General features: G+C 49.7%; 1 protein-coding gene across 1 annotated transcript in view; it reads left to right on the top strand.

Annotated features, from left to right (window-relative positions):
- The first annotated feature begins 2,271 nt into the window (after positions 1-2,271).
- RPH3A (rabphilin 3A) overlaps positions 2,272-24,496 on the top strand; it is a 34,086-nt gene continuing 11,861 nt past the window's right edge. Inside the window, exons 1-10 of the mRNA XM_063143955.1 lie at positions 2,272-2,418; positions 9,380-9,509; positions 10,137-10,223; positions 11,109-11,265; positions 11,638-11,652; positions 12,848-12,883; positions 16,494-16,634; positions 19,165-19,257; positions 20,623-20,682; positions 23,375-23,599. Coding sequence (XP_063000025.1) covers positions 2,390-2,418; positions 9,380-9,509; positions 10,137-10,223; positions 11,109-11,265; positions 11,638-11,652; positions 12,848-12,883; positions 16,494-16,634; positions 19,165-19,257; positions 20,623-20,682; positions 23,375-23,599 — 973 coding nt within the window. The 5' untranslated portion in view covers positions 2,272-2,389. The remainder of the gene's footprint in view (positions 2,419-9,379; positions 9,510-10,136; positions 10,224-11,108; positions 11,266-11,637; positions 11,653-12,847; positions 12,884-16,493; positions 16,635-19,164; positions 19,258-20,622; positions 20,683-23,374; positions 23,600-24,496) is intronic.

Here is a 24,496-nt window from a genome sequence, read left to right on the forward strand (position 1 = left end):
TCTCGATCCTCCCAGAGTGCAGGACCCGGAATAACAGGCTCAAGGTAAAGGAAGCCCAATTCCAGCTGGACATCAGGAAAAACTTCCTGACTGTTAGAGCAGTACGACAATGGAATCAGTTCCCTAGGGAGGTTGTGGGCTCTCGCACACTAGAGGCCTTCAAGAGGCAGCTGGACAACCATCTGTCAGGGATGCTTTAGGGTGGATTCCTGCCTTGAGCAGGGGGTTGGACTTGATGGCCTTAGAGGCCCCTTCCAACTCTGCTATTCTATGATTCTATGACTCTGGGTGGGATAAGGGTCGTCCAACTGCTCCTAATATACAGTGGTGGCCAAAATTGTGGACACTTTTTGAAATTTTCATGTTTTGCAACTTTGCATGCTTATAGAAAATGTTCCGTTTCACAAAATGCAAATGTTTATATATCAATGGAAAGAGAATTTAATGCTGAATTCAATACAAAAAAACAGAATCCAAATATCTGCAGTACAAAAAAAGTTATGCTTACTTTAGTCTAAAAACAAACACAGGTGTGATTGAGTGAAGAAGCGGATTGGAATTGCAAACCTGACTGGCCAATCACAGTCCTTGTTCTGGGGACCAATCACATGGCCGTAGCTGCAACACATCATGTTCCAAGTTAGGGAAAGTCAGTTCTGCTGTTTCTTCTGTAACCGAAGCACAATGGGAGATTGTGTGAATATTTGAAGAGTTTCGGCTGTGGGGCGGTATATAAATGTAATAAAATAAATAAATAAATAAAATTCTCAAATTGAAAGTGTACGTACGTGCATCTTAAAGAGGGCAATGGCACCGAAGAAAATAATAATAATAATAATAATAATAATAATAATAATAATAATAATAATAATAAATGTATTTCTTACCCGCCTCTCCTTTTAGATCGAGGCGGGGAACAACATTAGAACAGGAATCAATACATCTTAAAAATTCATGATTTAACATTGATCTGGATAGGCCTGCCGGAAAAGGCTAGTCTTTAAAGCTGCCTTAAAATCACACATAGAGTTAATTTTACGAATCTCCTCCGGCAGGCCATTCCACAATCTGGGGGCGACAGAAGAAAAGGTCCTCTGGGAAACTGATGTCAGCCTAGTTTTAGCTGACTGAAGTAAGTTCACCCCAGAGGACCTGAGTGTGCGGGGCGGACTATATGGGAGAAGGCGATCCCGCAAGTAACCTGGACCCAAACCATTTAGGGCTTTAAAGGTAATGACCAACACTTTGTACTTTGCCCGGAAACTAATTGGCAGCCAGTGGAGTGATTTTAATGTTGGTGTAATGTGGTCACCCCTAGGTGTACCAGTGACCAACCTGGCTGCCATATTTTGAACTAGTTGAAGTTTCCGAACTAGGTACAATGGTAGCCCTATGTAGAGCGCATTGCAGAAGTCAAGCCTTGAGGTTACCAGCGCGTGCACTACTGTCTTCAATCAACAAAAGAGTTGATTGGACCCCCAGGAAAAGAAGCAGGGTGGTTGAATTACGTGAATCAAGTCTTTCAATTGATAGATAAACATTTGAATTCCGTGAAACAGAACATTTTCTATAAGCCTGCAAAGTTGCAAAACATGAACATTTCAAAAAGTGTCCACAATTTTGGCCACCACTGTCGATATAAAGAAGGAACAGAATTCTCTGCCCTCAGAGCAGGCCAGCCCAGACTCATGCAGACACACACGGGACACCCTCTCCTGAGATGTCTTTTCACACTCTTTCGCACTCAATGGCCCAGACTTAATGGTGTGACAATGGAGATGTGCGAACGCTCCTCTGTCTCTTTAATGTTTCTGCAAATAGCAGCCCAGGGAGGGAGTAGGGCCGGATGGATTGGGTGAAATCCGTTCATCTCTGTTCCTCCGATTCGTGCCGGCTGAGGAGGTCTGGGGCAGAGCCAGTGAACTGGGCCAAAATACAGCAGTCCCTGAGGTTGAGTTGTGTGAAATGGTGGGTGCGGTGGGATGGCACCTTTTCCTTGGGCACCATTTAGTGAGATGTTTTAGCCCAAATTAGTTTATGCCTCCAAGGCAGCAACATTTCTGGTGTGCCTTCTGTTTCTGCATACAGGGTAACCATGAGAACATGAAAAGCTCAGCAACTGGCGAGGTATTGTCCATATGAAGACAGGCAGCCATCTTGATGGGTGGGTGGGTGGTTTGCACTGCGCCCTGTGGTTTCAGCCGACGTTCCTCTTGCTGCTTTGGCATTCCGCTCCGGCCCGCTCCCAAACTCTCTCTGTGCTTGTTCCAGAGCCCCCAGCGGCAACTGGTCGCCCCACGGGAACCAGCCGGAGCGAGCGCGGAAAAACGAAGAGCTGACCGATGAAGAGAAGGAGATCATCAACCAAGTCATCGCGAGAGCTGAGAAGATGGAGGAGATGGAGCAGGAACGGATCGGGTGAGCCTCCCCTCCGCCCCCCGCCCCCCGGGAATGGAAAGGGATGGACTCTGAGGTATTTGCTCATTCCAATGACATCTTAGCCACGGCTCAAGACTCACTTCAGTGACAGCAACGTGGCAGCCAGGTGACGGGATCCATTTTTGTGGAGGAGGAGGCTTTGCTTGAGTGGGTGTCACTCTGTGTGAGTTCTCTGTCCACCCATCTCCCTGCCCCTAATGTAGGGGGCAAATCATCCCCTCCAAAGGATACTGGACAGTGGAAAAGGGGGGCAAATGTCACCAGTGCAGGCTGGTGGCTCCGATGTCAGTTGGGCAGTGAATCTGCTCTGGGTTTCAGTCAGAACCAGCGAAGCACCTTGGATGGCTTCTTTAGAGTTCTGACTGAAACCCGGAGCGTATGCGTGGCTGCCCCACTGACATCGGACACACCAGCCTCCCATGGGTGTCGTCCTGGTGTTGAACAAAACACTTTGGCGTGCTTGGAGAGGTGCTTGTTATGATTACTTCAGCCAGGGAAGCCTGAGCTGGTCTCAACAGCACTATGGAAAACCTAGAGAGCTGGAAGCAAAATGGCGGCTGAGCCCAGGAGGTCAAGAGCTAGGTAGGCCTGAATGACCTAGAGAGTCAGGCTGGAGTCGTCAGCCTTATAGCCCCAGGTGGAACCCAATTGGTCAGTTGCATCACCTGACCAGCTAGGAGCTGCAGTACCACCCTCTGGCCACTTCCTCCAGGGGTGGCACTGAAGTGCATCAGAAATCGTTGCCAGGGGCGCCACCCTCTGGCGTCCTGCTGCGGTGCGCCCCTGGTCTGAGTCAAGAAAGTGGAGCCTTATGGACTTCCGTTGGGGCCTGAACCTTCTTTTTTAATTCTACACCAGGAAGAACGCCACTCCCCCCCCCCCACTAAAAAGCAGGCAGGGCGAAGATGTCAAACATGGCATGGTGGATCTTGCTGCATTGTAGCATCGGGGCCTCTGTCGGTTGCATCCTTTCTTTCTCCATTTAGGAGACGCTGCAGGCAGCCAGAAGATCTCCCTAAACCGGAGAAGGGCCGTTTGGTTCTTCTGCTTCCCGGCCGGGGCTGCGGCAGGTTTGCAGTCTGTTTCCACCCAAGGCCTCTTGAGCTTTCCTTTCTTTTTTAAATCCCTGATCCTCCTCCTCGCTCACCAGCCCAGTCAGAAGGGAGGAAATGGTTGGCTTGACTTATTTTCTTGCTAACAGCTACTGCACTGCACCATTTCTCCCTAGGAAAAGGCACGGAGAGGGAAACCGTGTCTTGCTAGGAAGCTGGGGTGTGTGTGTGTGTGTGTTGCTATATTCCAGCTGCTGCAATTTAACATAAAACCAGCAGCACTATTTGATGTGTGTGTTGCAAAAATTAATAATAATCTTCACTTTTTCTTCTTCTTTTCATTTCTGACTTCTGCGATCTGACATAAAACTGACTGCCCTGTCTTTGAAAAGGCATTTGATTTGAAATTGGGCTCTCTCCCTTCTTCTTTCACTCATACACATATAGCGATGTTGTCTACACTTTCTGGGCTGCCAGGCGTCCTTGGCCTCAGAGGGAGCTTCTGAAAAGACATTTGGGGACGGTGCTAAAGCAGCCTTCGTCAAACCAGATGTGTTGGACTACAAGTCCTATTACTCCCAGCCAGCATGGGCCCAATTGTAGTCCAGTGCGCCTGGAGTTCAATGCATCTCTCCTGCTTGCCTGAGGAAGGACTTCTTCACATTTCCCCACTCACCAACTCTTATTCCTCCCCCAATCAGTCTTCTGAAATTGCAACCATTTATTTTTTTAAAAAAAATATATTTTAAAATGGTGTGTGCCACTTTTCTGTCATAGGTGGCATTTTATGGCAGTTTTACAAGCACGCTAAGGGCTAGAAACGTGCCTTACCGGATTTAAAATGGAACCGGTGCTGAATTCCGCGCCAGTCCCACATCCTATACACAGGCCAGGTTGTATTATTCTCCGCAGCTGTAGCCTACGGTGGATGTTTAACTTCCTTGAGCATGAAAAGACAGAGCGAGGCTTGAGCAATGTGGAGAGGCCGTGACGGCCAGCCCAAATTGTTTACTGAGCAAAACGTAAGCAAGCGACTTGACCCAGGAGGCCGCTGAGTTGTAAAAAGGAATCGGCGCTACGCTGCCGTCTTTCCCAAATGGATTGAGCAACACGGGGGGAATTCAATTGAGAACAAATGCAGGCCTGCAAATTGCCTGTGCCTCTCGCTGAACTTGCCTGCTTCCCTGTTGTGGTTCAAACAGCGGCGAAATCGAATCCCCGCATTGAAGCTGTGATTTATCCTCTTTGCCCAAATGCTGATGAAAAGGGAGAAGGGGTTTCCCTTTCCTCCCCCTTTCCTAGTGCTGACTGGTGGGAGAAATCCCTCCGGTTTTCTCATGCTGAAGGGGAAAGGCGCATGCAGTAAGTCAGACACGATTAAAAGCGGGGAAGCTGTCTGTCCAAAGAGGGCTTGCTTGTGGGGGGTTAAAGCGCTTCCTTGGGAGGCAAAACCCTCGTCTTCTGCAGCAGAGGGAGCTTTCTCCCTGCCAGCAAACTAGAATGGCAGTGATGTTGCCTGAGAAATTGGCTGTTTGTCCAATCTGAACAGGGTGGAAAAAAGGTATCAGAGAATTGCAGCTGTTGTAAAATACCAACGAGAGGGTGATTTTTTTTGTTTTGTATTGAATATGCAGAAGGAAAGACGATCCAGTCTTCCTGGACACACGTACAAATGTTCAATTCTTGCTAAAAATGCACATCTCCCAACTTGCACGCTCAGTCCTTGGTAGGCTGGATCCAGACCTTGCCATACATAGAGGAGACCCATTGAATTCAGTGTGACTTATGTTAGGAATTCACCCAAGTCTTATTGATTTCAGTGGATCAACTCTAAGTATGACTACGTCTTGATCTAATCCCACAGGTGTAACAGTTTCTGGTACTTGTGAGACAGGGAGCAGGCTGTGCATGCTCAGAGGCACTCACGCTTCACACTCAGTGTCAGAGAGAGAAAAGGTTAGGATTGGGTTTTGTGCATACAAGGGGAGGTTTTCCTCAGGGAAAACAGTCGAACCTTAGCACAGCTGCAAAACAAGTGAAAAGGGTCTCCTCCAAATGTGTTGGACTACAACTCCTATCATCCCCACCAATGGGAATGGGGTGGGTGGGAATTGTAGTACACTACATCTGCAGGCACAGGCAGGGATTCAAATGAAGTCGGATTTCTATGAATCCGATAATGCACATATAGAATATATAATGAGAATGTACAGATAACGCATAAGTGGAACAAAATTCTCAAACATCCCTACAAAAAAATCTGGTTCCCTCCATGAGCAAACTCTGGAACAAGAGACTTAAGCCAAGGCTCTCTTTATCAGCGGAAATGACAGGTGCAACGGCCGTTTCAGCCGCTGGAAAGCGAAGGCATCCATTCACAGGAAGAGCGGCTTTCTCAATGGACGGAAATGAGCCCTTGGTCTTGACTCTGCTTTCCCCAGGATCCAGACATTCACAACTCTCCCGGGTCCTGGTTTATTCAGTGGCAGTGACTCAGCACAAATATCCAGAGGCATTCCAAAGTAATGGGGGGGGAGTCCCCCCCCACGCCACCCTAGCTTAATTGCTATGCAGGGAGAGATGTACTGAAGGCTGTGTAGGTCGCAGCAGCAGGCAGGGGAAAGGATAGTTAACTGTTCCCTCTCCAGCTGCAATCCACTTAGAAAATTTATCCCCTCTTGGCAATTTAGCTGAGAAAAATAATCATTGTCACCAATGAACTCTTGAGTTTCTGTAGAATAGTTCCCGGACACTAGGAAATCGTTACAGGGCCGAGGCCTTGGCGGGGTCCTGTTCTCCATGTCAGCTTATGCTTACAGAAATCTGAACAAGTGCCTTGAAGGGGTCCTTCTGGTCCGTTTCTTGCCTTTTTAACCCTTCTACTGCCTTTTGCCGCCTCTTAGTTGACACCTCATAGAATCATAGAATAGCAGAGTTGGAAGGGGCCTACAAGGCCATCGAGTCCAACCCCCTGCTCAATGCAGGAATCCACCCTAAAGCATCCCTGGCAGGTGGTTGTCCAGCTGCCTCTTGAAGGCCTCCAGTGTGGGAAAGCCCACAACCTCCCTAGGGAACTGATTCCATTGTCGTACTGCTCTAACAGTACGCTGTTAGAGCAGTACAACTCTAACTCACTGCCTTGTGGTCGCAAATGGTTAGTTGAGGCCACCTGGGTTGTGTAATTCATCTGAAGCAGGTGTGCCATTGGTAAGGAGGATGTGGCGGCTCTCCGCCAGAATTTGGATCTCTTGTAGCCATGGCCGACGGACAGCCTATGGCAGGAGGCGTGCCCGTTTCCCCTGCAATCAGAACAGGTTGCACTAACGCTGCAGAACATGTGTAGGTTCACGCAGGAAGCAAGACAAGTCCTCCTCTTTACGAAGGGGTTGCGCCGGCACAGGATCGCAGCTCCCATTTCAGCAGGGCTGTGAATCCGTTCCAGGTTTCAGTGAGAACCAGCCAGAACTCTAAAAGAGCCAACCAACCGTATTTTGAGGCCAGGGCTCAGCACCTTGGCTCCTCCCGCTGTCCAGGGTGCTGAATGGCTGGGTTGGAGGTGGAAAGCCGGGCTGGAGAAGGGCCTTCAACGTAGGATAGGGGATTCAGGGGTGGGACCTTCACCACCAGCAGCTTGGGAGAGAGACAGGTGCCAATGGATGAATAGTTTGGCCCACAGGCATCTCCTTGGTCTCCAAATTGGAGATTTTGCGCTGCTCCATGATCGTGTTTTGCAGCAGCCAGTGGCCAGGCACATCCAGTGACAGAGTCACACAGGTTGTCACACAGCGGAGGGCCAGTATCTCTTCTTGATCCTCCCAGAGTGCAGGACACAGAATAACGGGCTCAAGTTCAAGGAAGCCAGATTCCAGCTGGACATCAGGAAAAACTTCCTGACTGTTAGAGCAGTACGACAATGGAACCAGTTCCCTAGGGAGGTTGTGGGCTCTCCCACACTGGAGGCCTTCAAGTGGCAGCTGGACAACCATCTGCCAGGGATGCTTTAAGGTGGATTCCTGCATTGAGCAGGGGGTTGGACTCGATGGCCTTGTAGGCCCCTTCCAACTCTGCTATTCTATGGTTCTATGATTCTATGAGTCCCAGAGAGCCCATGCTCCCCACGGACTTTGGATAAAAACCAAAGCAGGCCAGATCTAGGTAGCCTCAGCTGTAAACCTCCAAAATTGGCCCGCTTTCTGCATCTCTTCGCTGCTCGTCTCCAGAACCCGTACTCTGCACCCCCGAGATTTCTGCCTCCAGCCCTCACTTCTGCCAATGGGGACATTGCCATGCGCAGGCATGCGCTTGCACCATTGACCAAATGGGCACTGTGGGAGAGCCAGTTCGCCGGCCATTGGCATTGCGCCAAGGCCCCTTGCTGGAAAACCCGCTGGCGTTTAAATGGCTTTGAAGGCACCGAAATAGAGCACATTCTCTCCCCCCCCCACCGCACAGCACTTGCTGGGCATATTATGCGCAAGATGCTCTCTGCACCTTCAATTCTGCACCCCTGGCTTAGAGACTCCTGAGCGCTGGGCTCCACTATGGATCGCGGGCAGAACCGGACCCACTTCCCTATGGAAGCCGTGGGCCGAGGCGACAGGCGCTGTTTCTGTTTTTAAACCCAAAGCTGACAACCGCCCAGCGCCTCCTCTAATAACGTGAGCCAGTTTAATGGGTTTGTCAGATTTGGGTCACACCACAATGGGAGGGTATAAAATTTCCTGTGGGATGGATGTTCTGAAAAATCTCTCCAGCAGGCTCTGTGCTCTCTCTCTCTCTCTCTCTCTCTTTTCTATTCCCTCGGAAGAGAATAAATAATACATTATTTTTTATTGCATGTGCTATTTTTATCTCTCTGTGTTTTCACGCAAAGGGCCTCTCTCTCTCTCTCTCTTTCTCTCTCTCTCCGGCTGCACTGCCTCAGAGCGCTTCTCCTCGGCTCAGCAGAGAGAGAGAGAGGATTGTTGGGAGGTTTCAGGCCAGGCCGGGGGCTGCGGCTGCCTCCGCGACCCCCCCTTCCTCTCCGTGGAATTCCTGCTGATGGATGATGCTCGCAGTGGGAATGCTGGCAGATTTCTAAACAGGGTGGGGGAGAGACACAAATCCCCCCATGCTCTGGGAGAAAGCGGCCTCTGAATCTGAGCTGTGTGGTGCTTGGCCCTGAAATATTGGATCATCACAGTGGTGGGAGAAAGGCACTTTGCGTACGCTCTGAAGCACTCTGTTCCCCACGTACTGGATAACAGCCACTTGCAGGGGCATTTTGCCCCCACTTTGCCTAGCTGGTTGGCTGCAGTCTGAACAGAATATTGGACGAAATGGGCCCTCGGACCATCCAGCATCAGGGCTCTTGCGTTGAGTTGGGCTCTGGTTCTGCCAGGCCCAAGACATCAGTCAGAGTCTTTTGGTTATCAAGATGGAACAAGCAAAAAGACAACAGTTGATTGATAGACAATGGATGCAGAATAACCCAACTCAACACTGCTCTTTTTCCCTTCCTCTCTTCTTATAACAACAACAACAACAACAACAACAACAACAACAATAATATATTTATTTACCTGCCTCTCCCTCTGGATCGAGGCGGGAAACAACACTGAATACAAAAATACTATAAAATACATAAAACGGATTCAAAACATAGAAAACTAATACATTATTAAAATAACAGCCAGACATCAACTGTGTAGGCCTGCCGGAAGAGATCCATCTTCATGGCTTTTTTAAATTCAGAAAGACTTGGTGGATCTCTCCCAGCAGGCCCTTCCAGGGTCTGGGAGCGGCAGCAGAAAAGGTCCTCTGGGTAATGGTTGTCAGCTAATAGCTCATTAGCCCTCGCCTTGCCTCTTTTGACGCCCCACCACCACGTCGTGTACCCCTTTATTCAGGCGCCTCATGAACCGCTTGGAGGACATGCGGAAGAACGTGGCAGGGGACGGAGTGAACCGCTGCATCTTGTGTGGGGAACAGCTGGGTCACCCAGGGTCGCCGTGTGTGGTGTGCGAAGACTGCAGAAAGGTGAGTAGCCGAAGAGCTCTGTCTGCCTCTCTCTTGCCGCATTCACACACACAGAAGGGTTGCATTAAGGAGCAAAGGGCATGAAGAACTGCTTCCCCATGCAGCTTGGGGATGATGGGGGTTGGAGTCGAAGGTGCCATTTGGGTGGTCATTGGGGAAGTCATTGCCTGCCTGCTTTTGCAGTTCCACCCACGCACCTTCCATCAGAGAGGTCTTGATGGGAGGAAGGCCCCGGCGGGCCTTCCTTTGGCCCTCTCGAAAGCGAACCGCTTTGGTCCCCTTTCCAAGCGTTTGCTGCCATAATGAAGTTCTTAATTAAGTTTGTGGCGGCCTCCTGGAAGAGCGTGGCTGGCAGTGCCAGGGCCGTGTGGCACACCTGGTGTGTGAAAGCCGCTCCATCTGCTTCCGTGGCCCTGTCAAATGCTGGCACCGTTTCAGCCAGAACCGTACATTTCCACGCTTGTGGGGCTGGGCGATGCCGCTCTCGTGGGGGTCTCTTCCGATGAAGCCTTTGAGAAGGAGTACACAGGCGTGGGGTGAGTGGGGAGAGATTGATCCCGGGCAGAATTTGGATCCAACCCAGTCTGGACGTGCTTTGCTTATTTTTAACCGTTCCCTCCCATGCAGAACGTCTGCACCAAATGCGGCATCCAGACCACCAACAACCGCCCGCATTCCATCTGGCTGTGCAAAATTTGCATCGAACAGAGAGAGGTCAGTGGAGAACCGGCTGGTGAGATCCAAGCCCCCCGCCCCGGGAACTTGGGGGCAAAGCTGAGACGCCATCGGCCCACCTAACCCTGCCTCCGTCAGAAGGGCCCTGCCCTGCTACCAGGGCTGCCCAGAACTGCCCAGAAAAGAGGACACACATTCCCCCCCCGAAGACAAAAGGGGGTGCTGATTTGCATACAATTTGAATATGCAAATTCACACGTGGAGATGCAGCTTTAGACAGGCCGCATCCGGAGGACATCAGGGTGGGGGGAAGCGGAGCTAGAAGTGGGAAAGGCGAGGGAGGGGCATTCTCCCCAGTGCCCAAACCATTGATCCACCGAGACGCATGCCGGCAGCTCCTGCAGAGGGATCACAGCCGGGAGGGAGGCGTGGATCGTTCCCCCTCCCTCCCCTCTGCTTGCATCAAAGGCGCCCTGCAGGCCCGGAGCTGTCAAGCTAGGTAGGCAATTAGGACGCTTTGTTCCACGGCAGGCAGGTGGTTTGGACGGGAGATGCCTGCCTGGGGATGACTCAGACCGGGGAGGGGGGTGAAAGGCCGGTCCTCTTTCCCAAAGACAGAAGGGATCTCTCCTCCCATCCTCCCCAATCCCCATCCTCCTCCAGCGAGATGGGCTGTGTGCCACCAGCGTGTCAGAGGGCGCTCCCTTCGAAGCGCGGGTGTTTTGCGTTCAAGGGCGCTGGCTGGCTTGGCGGCTTGCCGGTTTCTTTCCCGTGGGCCCAGGCTGGCTCTGGGGTGTTGAAGGCCATCGGAGCCCGGCTTAACGCACAGCCAGCCCAGGGGCGCCTTCTTCCTGGGAGCCCGGTGATTGCCCCCGTCTTCTTGGAACGCAGAGCTCCGTCCTCAGCGACTTCCTGCATTTTCAGGTGTGGAAGCGCTCCGGCGCCTGGTTCTTCAAGGGCGTCCCGAAGCAAATGCTCCCTGAACCGATGCCCATCAGCAAGGGAAAGCCGCAGCCGGCGCCGAGCCAAGCGGCCCCATCCGCCCAAGGCCCGAAGCCGTATTCCCGCCAGCCGAACCGCGGTAGGCCAAATGCGTGTGGAGAGCGTTCTCGTTCGCTTTGCCACTGTTGACATTGGCCTGCGTACAGAGCCGACCCTTTTCAGCAGCGGTAAATGCTTCTCCTAAGAGTTACTGGCAGGAAGATTTCTAAGCTAAGATACACTGGTATTATATATATATATTGTGTGTGTGTATGTATGGCTCCTCCTCTTCATTTTTGGCCGCACCCCTTTGCTTTTGGCTCCGCCCATGGCTGGAACGCAGCTTCTCTGAAATGGAATTCGGGCTGGAAAAGGTCCCACGTCCCTGCTTTACAGCAGACGCAGCGCCCTCCCAATAGTTCTCTGCCTCCAGCAGCTTACAATGTCCCCTTCAGCAGCAGGGAGCGAAGAGGCCCACGGGAGGGGGGCAATGGCTTAAGACAGGGAGGGGTGAATTCCCCTCTCCTTGATCCAACATCGGTTCGATATTTCTGGATAAAGTTCATCCGGGGATCCTCAGCCCGGCAACTCCTGTTTTGTGCACGGGTGCCATCTGCTTGCGCCTGGTTGCATTGTCCCTCGAGATGGGTAGTGTGGTCGCTTGCGTTGCATTTGTAGGACACATCTAGTGATGAAAGTCCAGGTAGCTTCACAGGTGAATCCGTAAACCACCCAGAGAGCTTTGGCCATTGGGCAGGTAATAAACGAATGAAAAATGAATGAATGAATGAGGACGTTGAGGAGCGGCTCACGCATGTTGCTTGCCTGGTCTCCTGAGCATTGATGGTCCATGTGCATCATCTCATCCACTGTTCTGAGCTAGAGAAGACAGTGAAGAGGAAATTGCACTCATAACATCTCCGCATGTTACGAGCTGGAGAGATTCACATGCCAGGTCAGCGAATGACAACCCTGAACGCCGTGGCCAGTTGGCAAATATATGGCATCACCTGTAGCCCAAGATGGTTGAACGTTATTCAGCCTGAAGGCCAAATTCCATTTCAGAGAAATGTTCAAGTGCTGAATTCCGGTGATGGGCGGACCTGAAGGCAAATGGTTGAGTTGGGGCCGAAAGACAAGAAATGCCCGAAGTACCAGCCTATTTTAGCTTTGAGCACTGTCTGCCAGGAATTAAAGCTTCAAAAGTAATTAAGCTTTTAGAACAGGAGAGGGAGGGGAGACCACAAAAGCCAGGAAGCCCACAAATGATTGATGTTTGAGCAGAGTGGGCGGAGCCAGGGCAAATGGACGTGGCTATGTGGTGGATCCTGGAGGCCGCGTTTGGCTCGCGGGGCGGAGACTCAACCTCTCCTGCCATATGAATCTATTCCCAGGTGTTTTCACATCCAGGTATTGGCCAAACCTTAGTTACAGGTGGTGCCTTTCATAGAATCATAGAACAGTAGAGTTGGAAGGGGCCTATAAGGCCATCGAGTCCAACCTTTGCGCCTGGCCGTCGCACGATCCCTGATGGCAGAATGTGGGGCGTCCGTGTTTACCGGAGACTCACAGCACGCCCGGTCGGGATCGAAAGTCTCCATTTGCTGTATTCGTTCCCTCCCCGCCTTCCCACCGCTTCTATAAATGGCTCCATCTTTTTGTTTCCCAAGGCCAAGCAGAAGCCCCCGCTGCTCCACAAGAATCTTACGGTAAGGAACGTAACCTCTTCCAGTCAACTTGTCTCTAGATCAGCCTTCCTCAACCTGGGGTGCTCCAGATGTGTTGGACTGCATCTCCCAGAATGCCCCAGCCATTCTGGGAGATGCAGTCCAACACATCTGGAGCGCCCCAGGTTGAGGAAGGCTGCTCTAGATTTTGCATTTGTATCCTCTCTGAGGGGGGGAAAGATCGTAAAATGGCACACACAGAGTATCTTTCAGTAGCAAGGTACAGGGGCCGTTCTCTCCAATTAAGGAGGCGATGGAGGAATGGAAGGGGGTTTATATCCTCCTATCCCTAGGACAGCCCCCCACAACCTGGTGCCCTTCAGGTGTGTTGGACCACAACGCCCATCATTCCCAGAATGATGGGCGTTGTAGTCCAACACATTTGGAGAACACTGGGTTGGGCAGAGGCTGCATTGCAGTGGGAAAAACTGTGTGTCTTCCACACCTCTGGAAGCGAACCAAACTGCGTTTTTCTCTCCCCCCCCCCCCATTCCCCCCATCTTCCCTGCCAAAAGAAACTTCAGAGAGATGCAGATGAGCTGGTATCTGAATAATTATTTGGCAGCCGAGGTTGAGTCTGCATAAATTCCGGATTATTGTTCTCTGAGCACTGAAGGTTCAGTCTAACTAGTTGGTTCAGTGACTAAGTGGGGAATGAGATGTCATCATGGCTTTGTGGTGGGGGTCAAGCCCCACACGTTCCTCAGCGGCAGATTTGCATGCAGAAGGCCCCTGGGTTCAATTCCTTGGCATTTCCAGGTAGGGCTGGGAAAAACTCAGCCTAAAACGTCGACACTTACGAAGCCTTCTGCCTGCGTGTCCCCGGCTGCAAATGCTCACACAGTCGTGCTATCTCAGGGAATGCAGCTTGAGGGAACATGCTTGCGCCAAGATAGCGCATAGACCCCCCCTGCTCACAGGGGGGGTCTAGGCTGGGGGGGGGAGTTGCGCCCGGCTCCAAACGGGATCGTCCGCAATTATTCCGCACGGCTGTCAGCTGCTCATCAGGAGCTGCTAATGTTGAGTGATTGCCCCATTATTAAAATCCGGATCACTCTGTAAATCGCACGGAATTGCTGCGCACCCCTGGGGCCGCCAGGCGTTGGCTGGGTGATTGATGCTGTCAGAACAGTCATTAGTTTGCTCATTAGAGCGGCAGATGGTCCGGGCAGGAGCTGAGAAGCCATAGTTGCACCCCGGCTTTTAGCTGTTGGACGGAGAGCTGAGCTTCCTGTTCTTGTGGCAAAGAATTCTGCCTTTCCCTTCCAGAGCAGGCATGGCAAACATCCATTCACCTGCTCACCTAGGGTGAATAGAATTGCTCTCAGGTGACCAGGAATTGGGATCTGTTGCCAACTCTCTTTCTCTTGAGAATAGCTATATTGACAGATGGGCTACTGATTTCTTTTGTAGGCTAATAACCTCTGATTTGAAAGCCCCTTCAGACATTCTTGAGTCGGATCAAGGGGCCACGTGGATTAATACGAATGTAGCATTCCCCAGGTGTGTAGCCCTGGGACCTGTTTTCCATGCCAGGGCTGAGCCTCTGAGCCTACGCAGAGTGCCGTGCTCTTCGTATTTAGTAGCCATAGCCAATCCTTGCAGCTCCTCTGTAGATAATAATTATATACAGTATTTAATTATGAACTTACACTGCATTTGTGTACACCACTTAAACATTTCTTTTTGGGTGAGTGATCCATAAATATTGTTAGATAATGAATCAATAAATATATGAAATGATGGTGTGTATTAAATTAATATCCAGACTTCAGGGTGGATTCCTGCATTGAGCGGGGGGTTGGACCCGATGGCCTTATACGCCACTTCCAACTCTACTATTTTATGATTCTATGATTCTTCTCAACTTCCACGATGGCACAATAACTCATATCCGTTTAAGTTCCTCTGCATCTCGCCGCCCTCTTTCCAGACGATTTGTGATTATCCCTAAGAAAGTAAGAACATCAGAAGTGCCCTGATGCTGGATCAGACCAAGGGTCCATCTAGTTCAGCACTCTGTTCACACAGTGGCCAACCAGCCATCGGCCAGGGACCAACAAGGCAGGACATGGTGCAACAGCACCCTCCCACCCATGTTCCCCAGCAACTGGTGCACACAGGCGTATTGCCTCGAATACTGGAGGTAGCACAATGTGATTTTTTCTCCTATCTCCATCCTGACTATTTGCATTCCTTTGCTTCCATGACTTTCCTGCCTTTCAGCCCCCTAATGCCTCAGCCTCTTAGACTCACCTACATCCCTACCCACAATGTACAATGTATATTTCCCCAGCCAAACTGAGGGGAAATATTTTTCTTGGTAGCCACGCTCATTTTCAGCCTCCCATGACTAATGAATGAATGAATACCTTTATTGAATGAGTCTTTTGACCATTTCAAAAAATCACATAATCATTAAGAACAAACAGACATTACTTAAAATGTATGATTTAAAATTTTAAAACAATATACAGTTTGTATGTGATATATTAGATATGACTAACAGTTAATAAGACCCCTTGTATATTACAACATTTGATAAAAACTTATTAATTAATCTAATTAATAACGCCTTCCCCTTCCTCAGTTAGAATGTTCATGAACATTCTCTGTGATGTCACTGCCTCTGTGATGTCACTGCAGCTTAGCCAGAGAGAGCTTTCAGACAGCCAATTACGGCCCCTTTTAATTGCAGCTTTATTTTCTTCATTACATATTACGGATACATACTAATACCACTTAATGTAATAAAACCCCTAAGTGGTTTACATAGAACAGTATTGAAATCACGGCTTAACATACATGACGACAGCTTAAACTGCAATATTAAAAATCTCAGCTGAAAATAGACGATTAAAAACCATTTCTGCTACAGTAACAATAACTGCAATGCAAAAACAATAAAGTGGAGCAGCAGCCAGATTAATTAGGATTAATCGCAAGCCAGAACAAGCTCATTTTCAGGAGGCATGTTTAAAATGTGCCCCGATTTCTGCTTCCCAAACCACACTGGGAAGGTGTTTCGGGTGGGTGGGTCTGCGACTTCTAAGTAGTCCCACTTCCAAGATGTTCATTCTGTGGGTCACAGGATCCCCCCTCTGAAGAGGTTGAAGGTAGGGTGGCCCTATGAAAAGGAGGACAGGGCTCCTGTACCTTTAACAGTTGTATACGAAAGGGAATTTCAGCAGGTGTTATTTGTATGCATGTAACAGCTGGTGAAATGCCCTGTTCATCACATGAGTTAAAACTGCAGGAGCCCTGCCCTCTTTTGTAGAGTGACCAGATACAAAAGAGGGCAGGGCTCCCGCAGTTTTAACTCATGTGATGAACAGGGCATTTCACCAGGGGCTGCATGCATTCAAATGACCCTTGCTGAAATTCCCTTTCCTATGCAACTATTAAAGATATAGGAGCCCTGCCGCCTTTCCATACGGTCACTCTTTTGACGGTCTTCAGCAATCTTATAACCCGCCTGTTGCCATTGGGGCGGCTCTATAGCATTTGTTTGCATTTGCTGTCACCGCGGGGAAGTGACTTTTGCCGCCGTCCGGTTTTTCTTCCCCTGCTGTGTATCCAGGCGCTGAGCCAACAACGGCAGCTGCTGCTCCTCCTTCCAGCCAGGGCCATTATCCACCGCTTCACCGCAAACCTTCCGAGGCCAGGATGCCACCGAGCGGCGGCGAGGGCGCCAAAAGCCAGGATTACGCCGCCGAGAGCGAAGTCCACCGAAGCCCTGGAGGTGAGACCGAAGCTGGCAGAGAACCCTCTGTGCATGCGCGAGAATCATCTTCTGGTGCCTCTTGAACAACCGCGTCCACCTTCCCCAGCGTAGTGCCTTCCAGATGTTTGGGGCCATAACTTCCAGCATCCCCCACCCAGCATGGGAGTTGTAGTCCAACACATCTAGAAGGCACTGAGTTGGGAGAGTTGGTCCAGGCCAACGACTGACCGTTCTGTTGTCTGGTTTTGTCCTCGCCTAATCGCCGTCTGCGAGGGCCGAGGGAACACGGGGAGGGAGTAGTGACAGATGAGAAATATGCTTGGTTTGCTTTGCAGTGCAAACCTGAAAATGGAATACAGTTAGACATGGAGGTCTATCCTTTCTCAAAGCTTGCAATGCAGTTTGGGGCGGGGGGAAAGGTGCAAACATTGTTGTCATTTGAAAATGCGTACATTTGAAACGGTGCATACCCAACAGGTGTATATCTGGGAAAATGCACGCACAAAAATTTTATTCAAGTTGCAAAAAACGGATACATTTGGAAAAGGGCATACAACGCTGTGTTTATTTGAAAAACGCGTACTAAAAGCATATATTTTGAAAACTGCACGCAAAAATACATATGATTTTTAATGGGGAGGGATAAAAAAAGTTCACGCTATGATGCAGAAACAGGATGGGAAGAACTTAGCTGTAGAAAAATGTGAACCTGAGTGAAACTGAGCTTGCCCTAATCAAGCCCTCACAAAGGGAGTTGGTTTCTACTCGGTGTGGGTCTGTTTCCCTGCTTTGATTGTTCGTGGCTTTCTCCAGGGTCTCACACAGAGGTCTTTGATACCATCTGCTTGCTGATCCTTTTAAACTGGCGAATATCAGGGGGGTGCAAATCAGCAAAACCTAAGTTCACCAAAGTTTCCCACAATTCCTTTTTGAATCTCGTTGCAACTCAAATCCATATCAGATTGCGAGTTTTCTGATCTTTTCGCATGAAACTCCCAATGGACGCACAACTGCCTGCATTGCTGAAGTGTACGCATCCTCCTCCCAGTGGTCAAAGCGTATTTGCGCACTTTTTTTGGAAGTACTTATTTCCATAACGTTTCCCCAAAGTATGCATGCTGTCAAATGCATTTTTGGGGGGTCCACGCATCACATTCCAAACTCAGAAATGTATGGATATTGACTGCAGACTGTGCCTGAGTCTGTGCTCACTCTAGAAGGTGCAAACCAGCTATATCCTGATCAAAAACCATCTGAAACAGTTTTCTCATGTATCCTTATTGGAGATGCCCAGCGACGAAGCTGGAAGTCAAATAAATGCTGCTCTCGTTAAAGTTAGCTCATCTGCGGCATTTGTATTGCTTCAAGCTACGTGCTCCTGTCTCCGTTGGCTTTCATACGGCACAGCTTTGTTTAAGTAAAAACCGATAACGGGCAGTTGTCAAGGACTGACTCTCTTTAGCTGGGGACTGTAGATTGATGGAGTGGGGGGTGGGTCGTCTTTGCTGGGAGGGGGGGGCTGAATCGGTGGGTTTTGCTTTGCAAGCTAAACGTGAGATGGGAGGAATCCAAAAGCCTCCTTGGCTATGCAAGGCATGATGTTTCAACAGCATATTGCAGGAGAAATATCCCGGTCACGTCCTCCTCTCTCCGCCTGCCGTACGAAGAGATGGCTTTCGTCTTGGCTGAGTTGCAGAAAAGAGGCTGCAGAGTTTGATTTGTGATCTTGAAAGCCCCTGATGGGAGCTGTAGTCCGACACGCCAGAAGGCTGCCGTGTATCCATTGCGGTCTAAGAGAATGTGACCAAGTGACTCTGGTCGTTTCTACCATCTGCCTTTCCCCCCGGGATCGTCCCTGTGCATCCAAATGACACACAGAGGATCCCAGGAGCAGGCAAGGGTGATCCCTCCATTTGCCTGGGAAAATCCTTAGGTGTAGAAAGGGCCGTAGTCTCTCTGGTTCAAAGCTCATCCTCTTGTTGAACTAGCTGGTGAGCAAAGCAGGAGGTCAGCCCATCAAAGCAAGTGAGCAAAAATGCTCCCCCATTTAAAAACAGTTAAATATGTACACGTTTGGGGACCTTTGGAGATTCTGAAATTTTAAAGGTGACTTAATCCTAGGCATGATTAGACAGAGAAAAGCCCTACATGAATAGGAAGTGAGCGAGACGTTATCAGCTGCCTTTCTCAGATGTTGCCAATTGAGGTCTCTGCCTAACAGAGAGCTGTACCTTCTTAAGGACATATTTATTCGCCTGTACCTCCAGGGAAGAGCGAAGTCGCCTAAACCCCCTTTTCATAACCCCCATTCGCTGACTGATGAAGGATCTGGAGAACAATAAGTGCCTGTAACTAGAAGGAGCGGTGTCATGGCCATTTCAGGCTGTTGATCCAAGTTTTATATCCAGCTGCTCATATCACCCCCTTCCAGATACATAGCTGCATCTCCTACACAGGGCGGTGGTACCCTGTAGGAGAGGTACGTTGGCTGTTCTGTCCTGAAAACAGGGTTCCCAGCCCTGATTTTCTTTGCCTTCTCCCCTTTTAGGCCTCAAGAGAGCCAATCCTGGCCAGGTTGCCGGGGCCAGGCCATCTCCCCCAACTTCTAACCAGAGTCCAACCCCCCAGCTGGCTGAACAAGGTACGTTGGGCTCCCTTAGAACATCAGAACATCAGAAGTGCCCTGATGCTGGATCACACCAAGGGTCCATCTAGTCCAGCACTTTGTTCGCACAGTGGCCAACCAGCCATCAGCCAGGGATGAACAAGCAGGACCTGGTGCAACAGCACCCTCCCACCCATGTTCCCCAGCAACTGGTGCGCACCCTTGTGCGGCACCTGTTGGGGGATAGCGGTGGCCCGCCCTAGACCCCTTCCCCTTCCCACAGACTTTGTTCTAGCAAGACGCCATTAACCCAGACTGTTAGAATAACAGCCCTTATTGCCTTGAGCGGGCTTCCTAGGTTGGACCAGGGGTGGAGTCTCTTTTCGGAGCTGGGTTTGAATGTTCACCAGGGCGCACGTTAATCCTGAACCCGGGCATTGTGTGCATGCGAGGGCTGAACTGCAGCGACAGAGAGGGGTCAAATTGCTTTCCCTCATTTGAGTTTTCCTGGTGGTGAGGTGAATTTTGAGGGCAGGGTGCTCCCAGGATACCTTTGCTGTTCCTGGCCACCATTTCCCCCAGAATAAAGGTACTTCATGATGTAGCATTGAACTGGGGCATTGGGGGATCCAAAATGGTGGAAGAAAGAGAGACGCACTCCGGTGCTGTGTGTAAATAAACAACGAACGTTTTATTTCTGTAACGACAGAGAGATATGCACAGTATTGTAGTTGCCAGGTCGAAAAACTATATTATTATAGATATTCAAATTTTCAGTTATATTTTTATGGGTGTTCTTTTTCTTTTATATGAAATAATGGCTTTGTAATCTATTTGTTTTAGCTCCTGAGGAAGGATTCTTCTGAATCCGAAAAAAGGGCTTTTTCACATCGTTACAGAAATAAAATGTTCATTGTTTATTTACACACAGCACCAGAGGTTGTCCCTCTTTCTTCCTCCTCCTTACTGGTGCCAATTCCCTTCACCCATCACGGGATCGAAAAGGATACCTGGCAGCAGCAAGGAACCAGCAAGGTTGTGCGAGGGTGTTGTGCCCCCCCAAGACTTGAAATGTCCCCCCTCCCCCACGTAACTGAAATGTCCCCCATTTGCAGTCTGCAAACACGTGGCGATTTTGCTCAGTCCTACTTCTTAAGAGAGCCTGGCGTCTTGGAGATTTGTCGGACTACAACTCCTACCATCCCCAGCCAGCATAGGGTTGATGGGAGTTGCTGCCCAACATGTCCGGGAAGTGCCAATTTGAGGAAGGTTTACTGAAGGGGGTCTTAGAGCGACCTCTGTGCTTTTGAAAGGTAAAATGGAGAAAGAGCGAGAAATAGAACGTCTTCATTAGCAACAGCTTAACATGGCTTCCCCCCTTCACTTTTTTTGCCCTTGCAGGACCTGCAGGAGGGGGCAGGCAAGGGGTCGGTCCCACTGGTCGCTTCACAGAAAGACAAGGTAAAATGTCCATCTCCACTGATAATAACAGAGGTGGCGCGGTTGAGTCTTCGTTGCGCTTTTTATCCCGGGAACTTTTGTTCCGAATCCCAGATGTGCGTGGGCTGCTTTTCAGGGAAAGGCACTCTGCACATGGCCAGAGGCTGTCTCTATTATTCTTTTGACAGCCGCTGAAAAAGGTGGCTGAGGTTTGTCAAAGCACATCCGGAGCCTTCGCAGAGAGCTAATGACACAGTCCTCGTTCACGGAAGAACCGAGGGCCGCTGCTCTGGGTGGCTGATCTGCAAGCCGAGTGCCCGGGAACTCTGGCATCCGCCGGGCTCGTTTGCAATGAAGCATCCCTGAAAAACAGTTCCCCCACCCCATGACTGGCCTTAATGAAGGAAGGTGCAGCCAAAGGAGACCATTGGCTTGGTCCGACGACAGGAAGGACTCTTGTCTCATATCCTGCTTTGGAGCATCCCAGAGGCAACTTCCCAGCTCTGGCTTAAAGAGAAAGCTCCGGCACTCAACGGATTTCTTCTTCTGATCCACCTGGGCTCTTCTGATGTCCTCATATACACCTGAAAAGCACGGCATCTCTGGCTCCCTCTCCCCGAGTGCTCTCTTCACATCCTCTGTCTTTTCGTTCTTGTGATCAAGGGGTTGTTTTTCTTCCCATGATCAGAGGCTTAGAAATGGGTCAGCTCTTCCCCCATCTGAGCTTACTCTGTTCCCTTTTATCGAAAGCCCAGTGCCGGAGAGGTTCCGACTCAGCAGAAAAAGAACAAGGTGGTGGTGGGAAAAGCTCCGTTAGATGTGAAATGCACAAGAGGGCACCTCTAAAGGGAGCGTGAGAGCAGCCATTCCGAAAGCATCTGAGAGAGAGCAAAGTTTTCCACTGCTGGGGTTGGAGATTATCCTACTCCTGACAACCAGGCGATGGAAGTCAGCTTCCAACATTATCAGGGTCAATTCTGTGGTTCAAGGACCAGGGAGATCAGTCTAGCAGGGGAGCTGTCCAGCAGGGAGAGCACAGGGAGAGAGATGTTGCTTCAGCGAGGGCTTAGTTGCAACCTGAGCAGCTTTATAAGGGATGATGTTGTCTTACGCCTGCTTGGCTTGTCAGTGGGGCCCCGATTTAAAACATGCTCCCTCCTCATGAGTAGAGCTCAAAGATATAATGAAAGTAGAAGTTGGTTGGGGAAAAAAATATGAACATTATGCAAAATGCCTACAAAAATGCATGTATTAGGATGAAACATTCACAATGTCATGAATTTTCATGCAAACTTAAAAAAAAACTCAACGTTTGGGACAAACCAGATTTAATGTGGAAGAAGTTCTCCAAATTCTAAACGAAGTGAGCTTAAGATTGGAAAAATGAGAAACTGAAATTGACAGATTAGTCCATTCCTACTTATGCCTAACTTTTGAAACCCCATGGATTTCAATGGGTCTATTCTAAGTAGGACTAAACCAAAACCCATGTCCTGAATGATACAAGGGTTGGAAAAGTGGACTCTCGGGAGCAGAGCATTAGAGCAGATTCTAAACCTTCCAAAGGTTGCCTAGCAAAACTCATCCTCGCAAAACATATGGCAAGTTGTCAACCTACCCAATTATCACCCTTCCATGAGGTGCCTTTATCATGAGCTGCAGTGAGCCAGTAGCTTCAGGGTGCATTTTTTGCTGTCAAAAGTGATTGTAGTGCAGGATGAAATCTTTCTGAGCTATTAGGTACTCTGGGGTGGAGTTGGGGAGACACAAAGCCAGGTGCAAACAGAAATGGAACAGGATCCTGAACAAAGGACATGGCACACGACAACATTTTGTTGAACGTCCACACCTATGTCGGTTTGATACTGGCTTAACACGATCGTGGCTTCCCCCAAGGAATTTTGGGGATTTTAATTTTGGTGAGGATGCCCAGAATTCAGTGTTTGAGATCTCCATATTTCCCCGCCCTTGGCAGAAATATTTTCCAAAATTCTTTAATGTCATACCCTGCTTCCCTGTCCTCAAACTGGGCAATAAAATCCCATAGCAATATTATTATTATTAATATACTGCCCCATAGCCGAAGCTGTCTGGGAGGTTTACAAAGATTAAAATGTTGAACATTAAAAATCGATATACAAAATGTAAAAGCATAAAAACAGACAACAGACAAGGACAATATATTTAAAACAACTGTGAACTCTCAGCAAGGTGTAAATATAGATCTGAGGTCAATTATAAAACTCTGCATATGCTGTTAAATGCTGATAAATGCCTGGGAGAAAAGAAAAGCCTTGACCTGGAGCTGAAAAGATAACAATGTTGGTGCCAGGCGGGCCTCATTGGGGAGATCGTACCATAATTGGGGGAGCCACCACTGAGAAGGCCCTGTCCCTTGTCCTCCGAGCTTCCCTTGGAGTAGGCACCCGGAGGTGCAGTCACAACAACAAGCCCTCCAAGGAGAGGAGGTCTCTATTAAACCAATTTAGGTCAGTAGAGCAATGGTGCCCTAACCCCGCATCTGATCAACATGTATAGCAAGTATCACAGTATAGCAGGTACAGTGGGCTGGGAGAAGCCACATGTTTGGATGCTTGGGACCAAAACTGTTCTGTGAGTAGAAAGCTAGCTCTGGGGGGAGTGGAGTGAGTGGGCAGTTGGCAAACTACCCCAGGACTCTCCCCCAGGACCAATTTCTTCTCTGCTTCCACAGGAAGTCTTTCGATGGCTCCGCCCCAAGCGGATCCCAACTACTCCACTCTGGGGACATCCCAGGATGAGAGGGCTGGATACTCTTCCCCCATGGCTGAGAGGCCCATGCGGCAGGTGGCTCCATACAGCCAAGCTGCTGCCCCGCCCGCTGCATCGACACCTGCGCGGCAGCCTCCTCAAGAGGAGGAAGAAGACGAGGCCAACAGCTACGATTCGGATGAAGCAAGTAGGTAGAAACGGAATCAACTTGGTTAAGGCTGATACGAACGCAGGAAAAGCCATGCTAGGTCAGACCGAGGGTCCATCCGGTCCAGCATTCTCTTCACCAACCAGCTGCCCCAATAGGGATCCCACAAGCACTGAGCAGGGGGTTGGACTTGATGGCCCTTTAGGCCCCTTCCAACTCTACTATTCTATGATTCTATGACCTGAGTGCAACATCACCCTCCCACCCATGTCCCCCAGCAACTGATCCTGGAGGTGGCACAGAACCATCAGGACCAGTGGCCATTGATAGCCTGCTCCTCCATGAATTTGTCCAGTCCCCTTTTAAAGCCATCCAAATTTGTGGCCATCTTGAGAGAGCGAATTCCATAGTTTAACCATGTATGGTGTGAAGAAGTCCTTCCTTTGGTCTGTCCAGAATCTCCCAGCAATCAGCTTCATGAGATGACCCCTTTGGGTTCTAGTTCTATGAGAGGCAGAGAACAATGTCTCCCCATCCCCATTCTCCATACCTTGCATACTTTGGTACACCTCTGTCGTGTCTCCCTTTACCCTCCTTTCCCCCCAAGCTAAACAATCCCAGATGTTCTAACCTTTCCCCATAGGGTGGTCCTACTCCCTTCTTGACCTATGTCGTGTCCCACCAACCAGGCTCTGGCACCTTCCCCAATCCCACCTCCTGGTCCATATTCTCCACAATCCCTCCCAGGACTTGGGGAGCAGAGACAGCGATGAGTGCAAGCTGAAGCCCTGTCAGAAAGGGGCAGCCCACAAGGCCTTCCAGTCTTGAGCCCTGCTCAGGAGAAGGAATCATGAACCCAGGAAGTCTTAGGATTGGGGCCTTGCTACTGATGATCCAGAAATGGGTGGAGTTGTAAGGTCAACTAGCGGACCTTTT

This window comes from Elgaria multicarinata, chromosome 18, assembly GCF_023053635.1.
Source record: "Elgaria multicarinata webbii isolate HBS135686 ecotype San Diego chromosome 18, rElgMul1.1.pri, whole genome shotgun sequence".
NCBI lineage: Eukaryota > Metazoa > Chordata > Lepidosauria > Squamata > Anguidae > Elgaria > Elgaria multicarinata.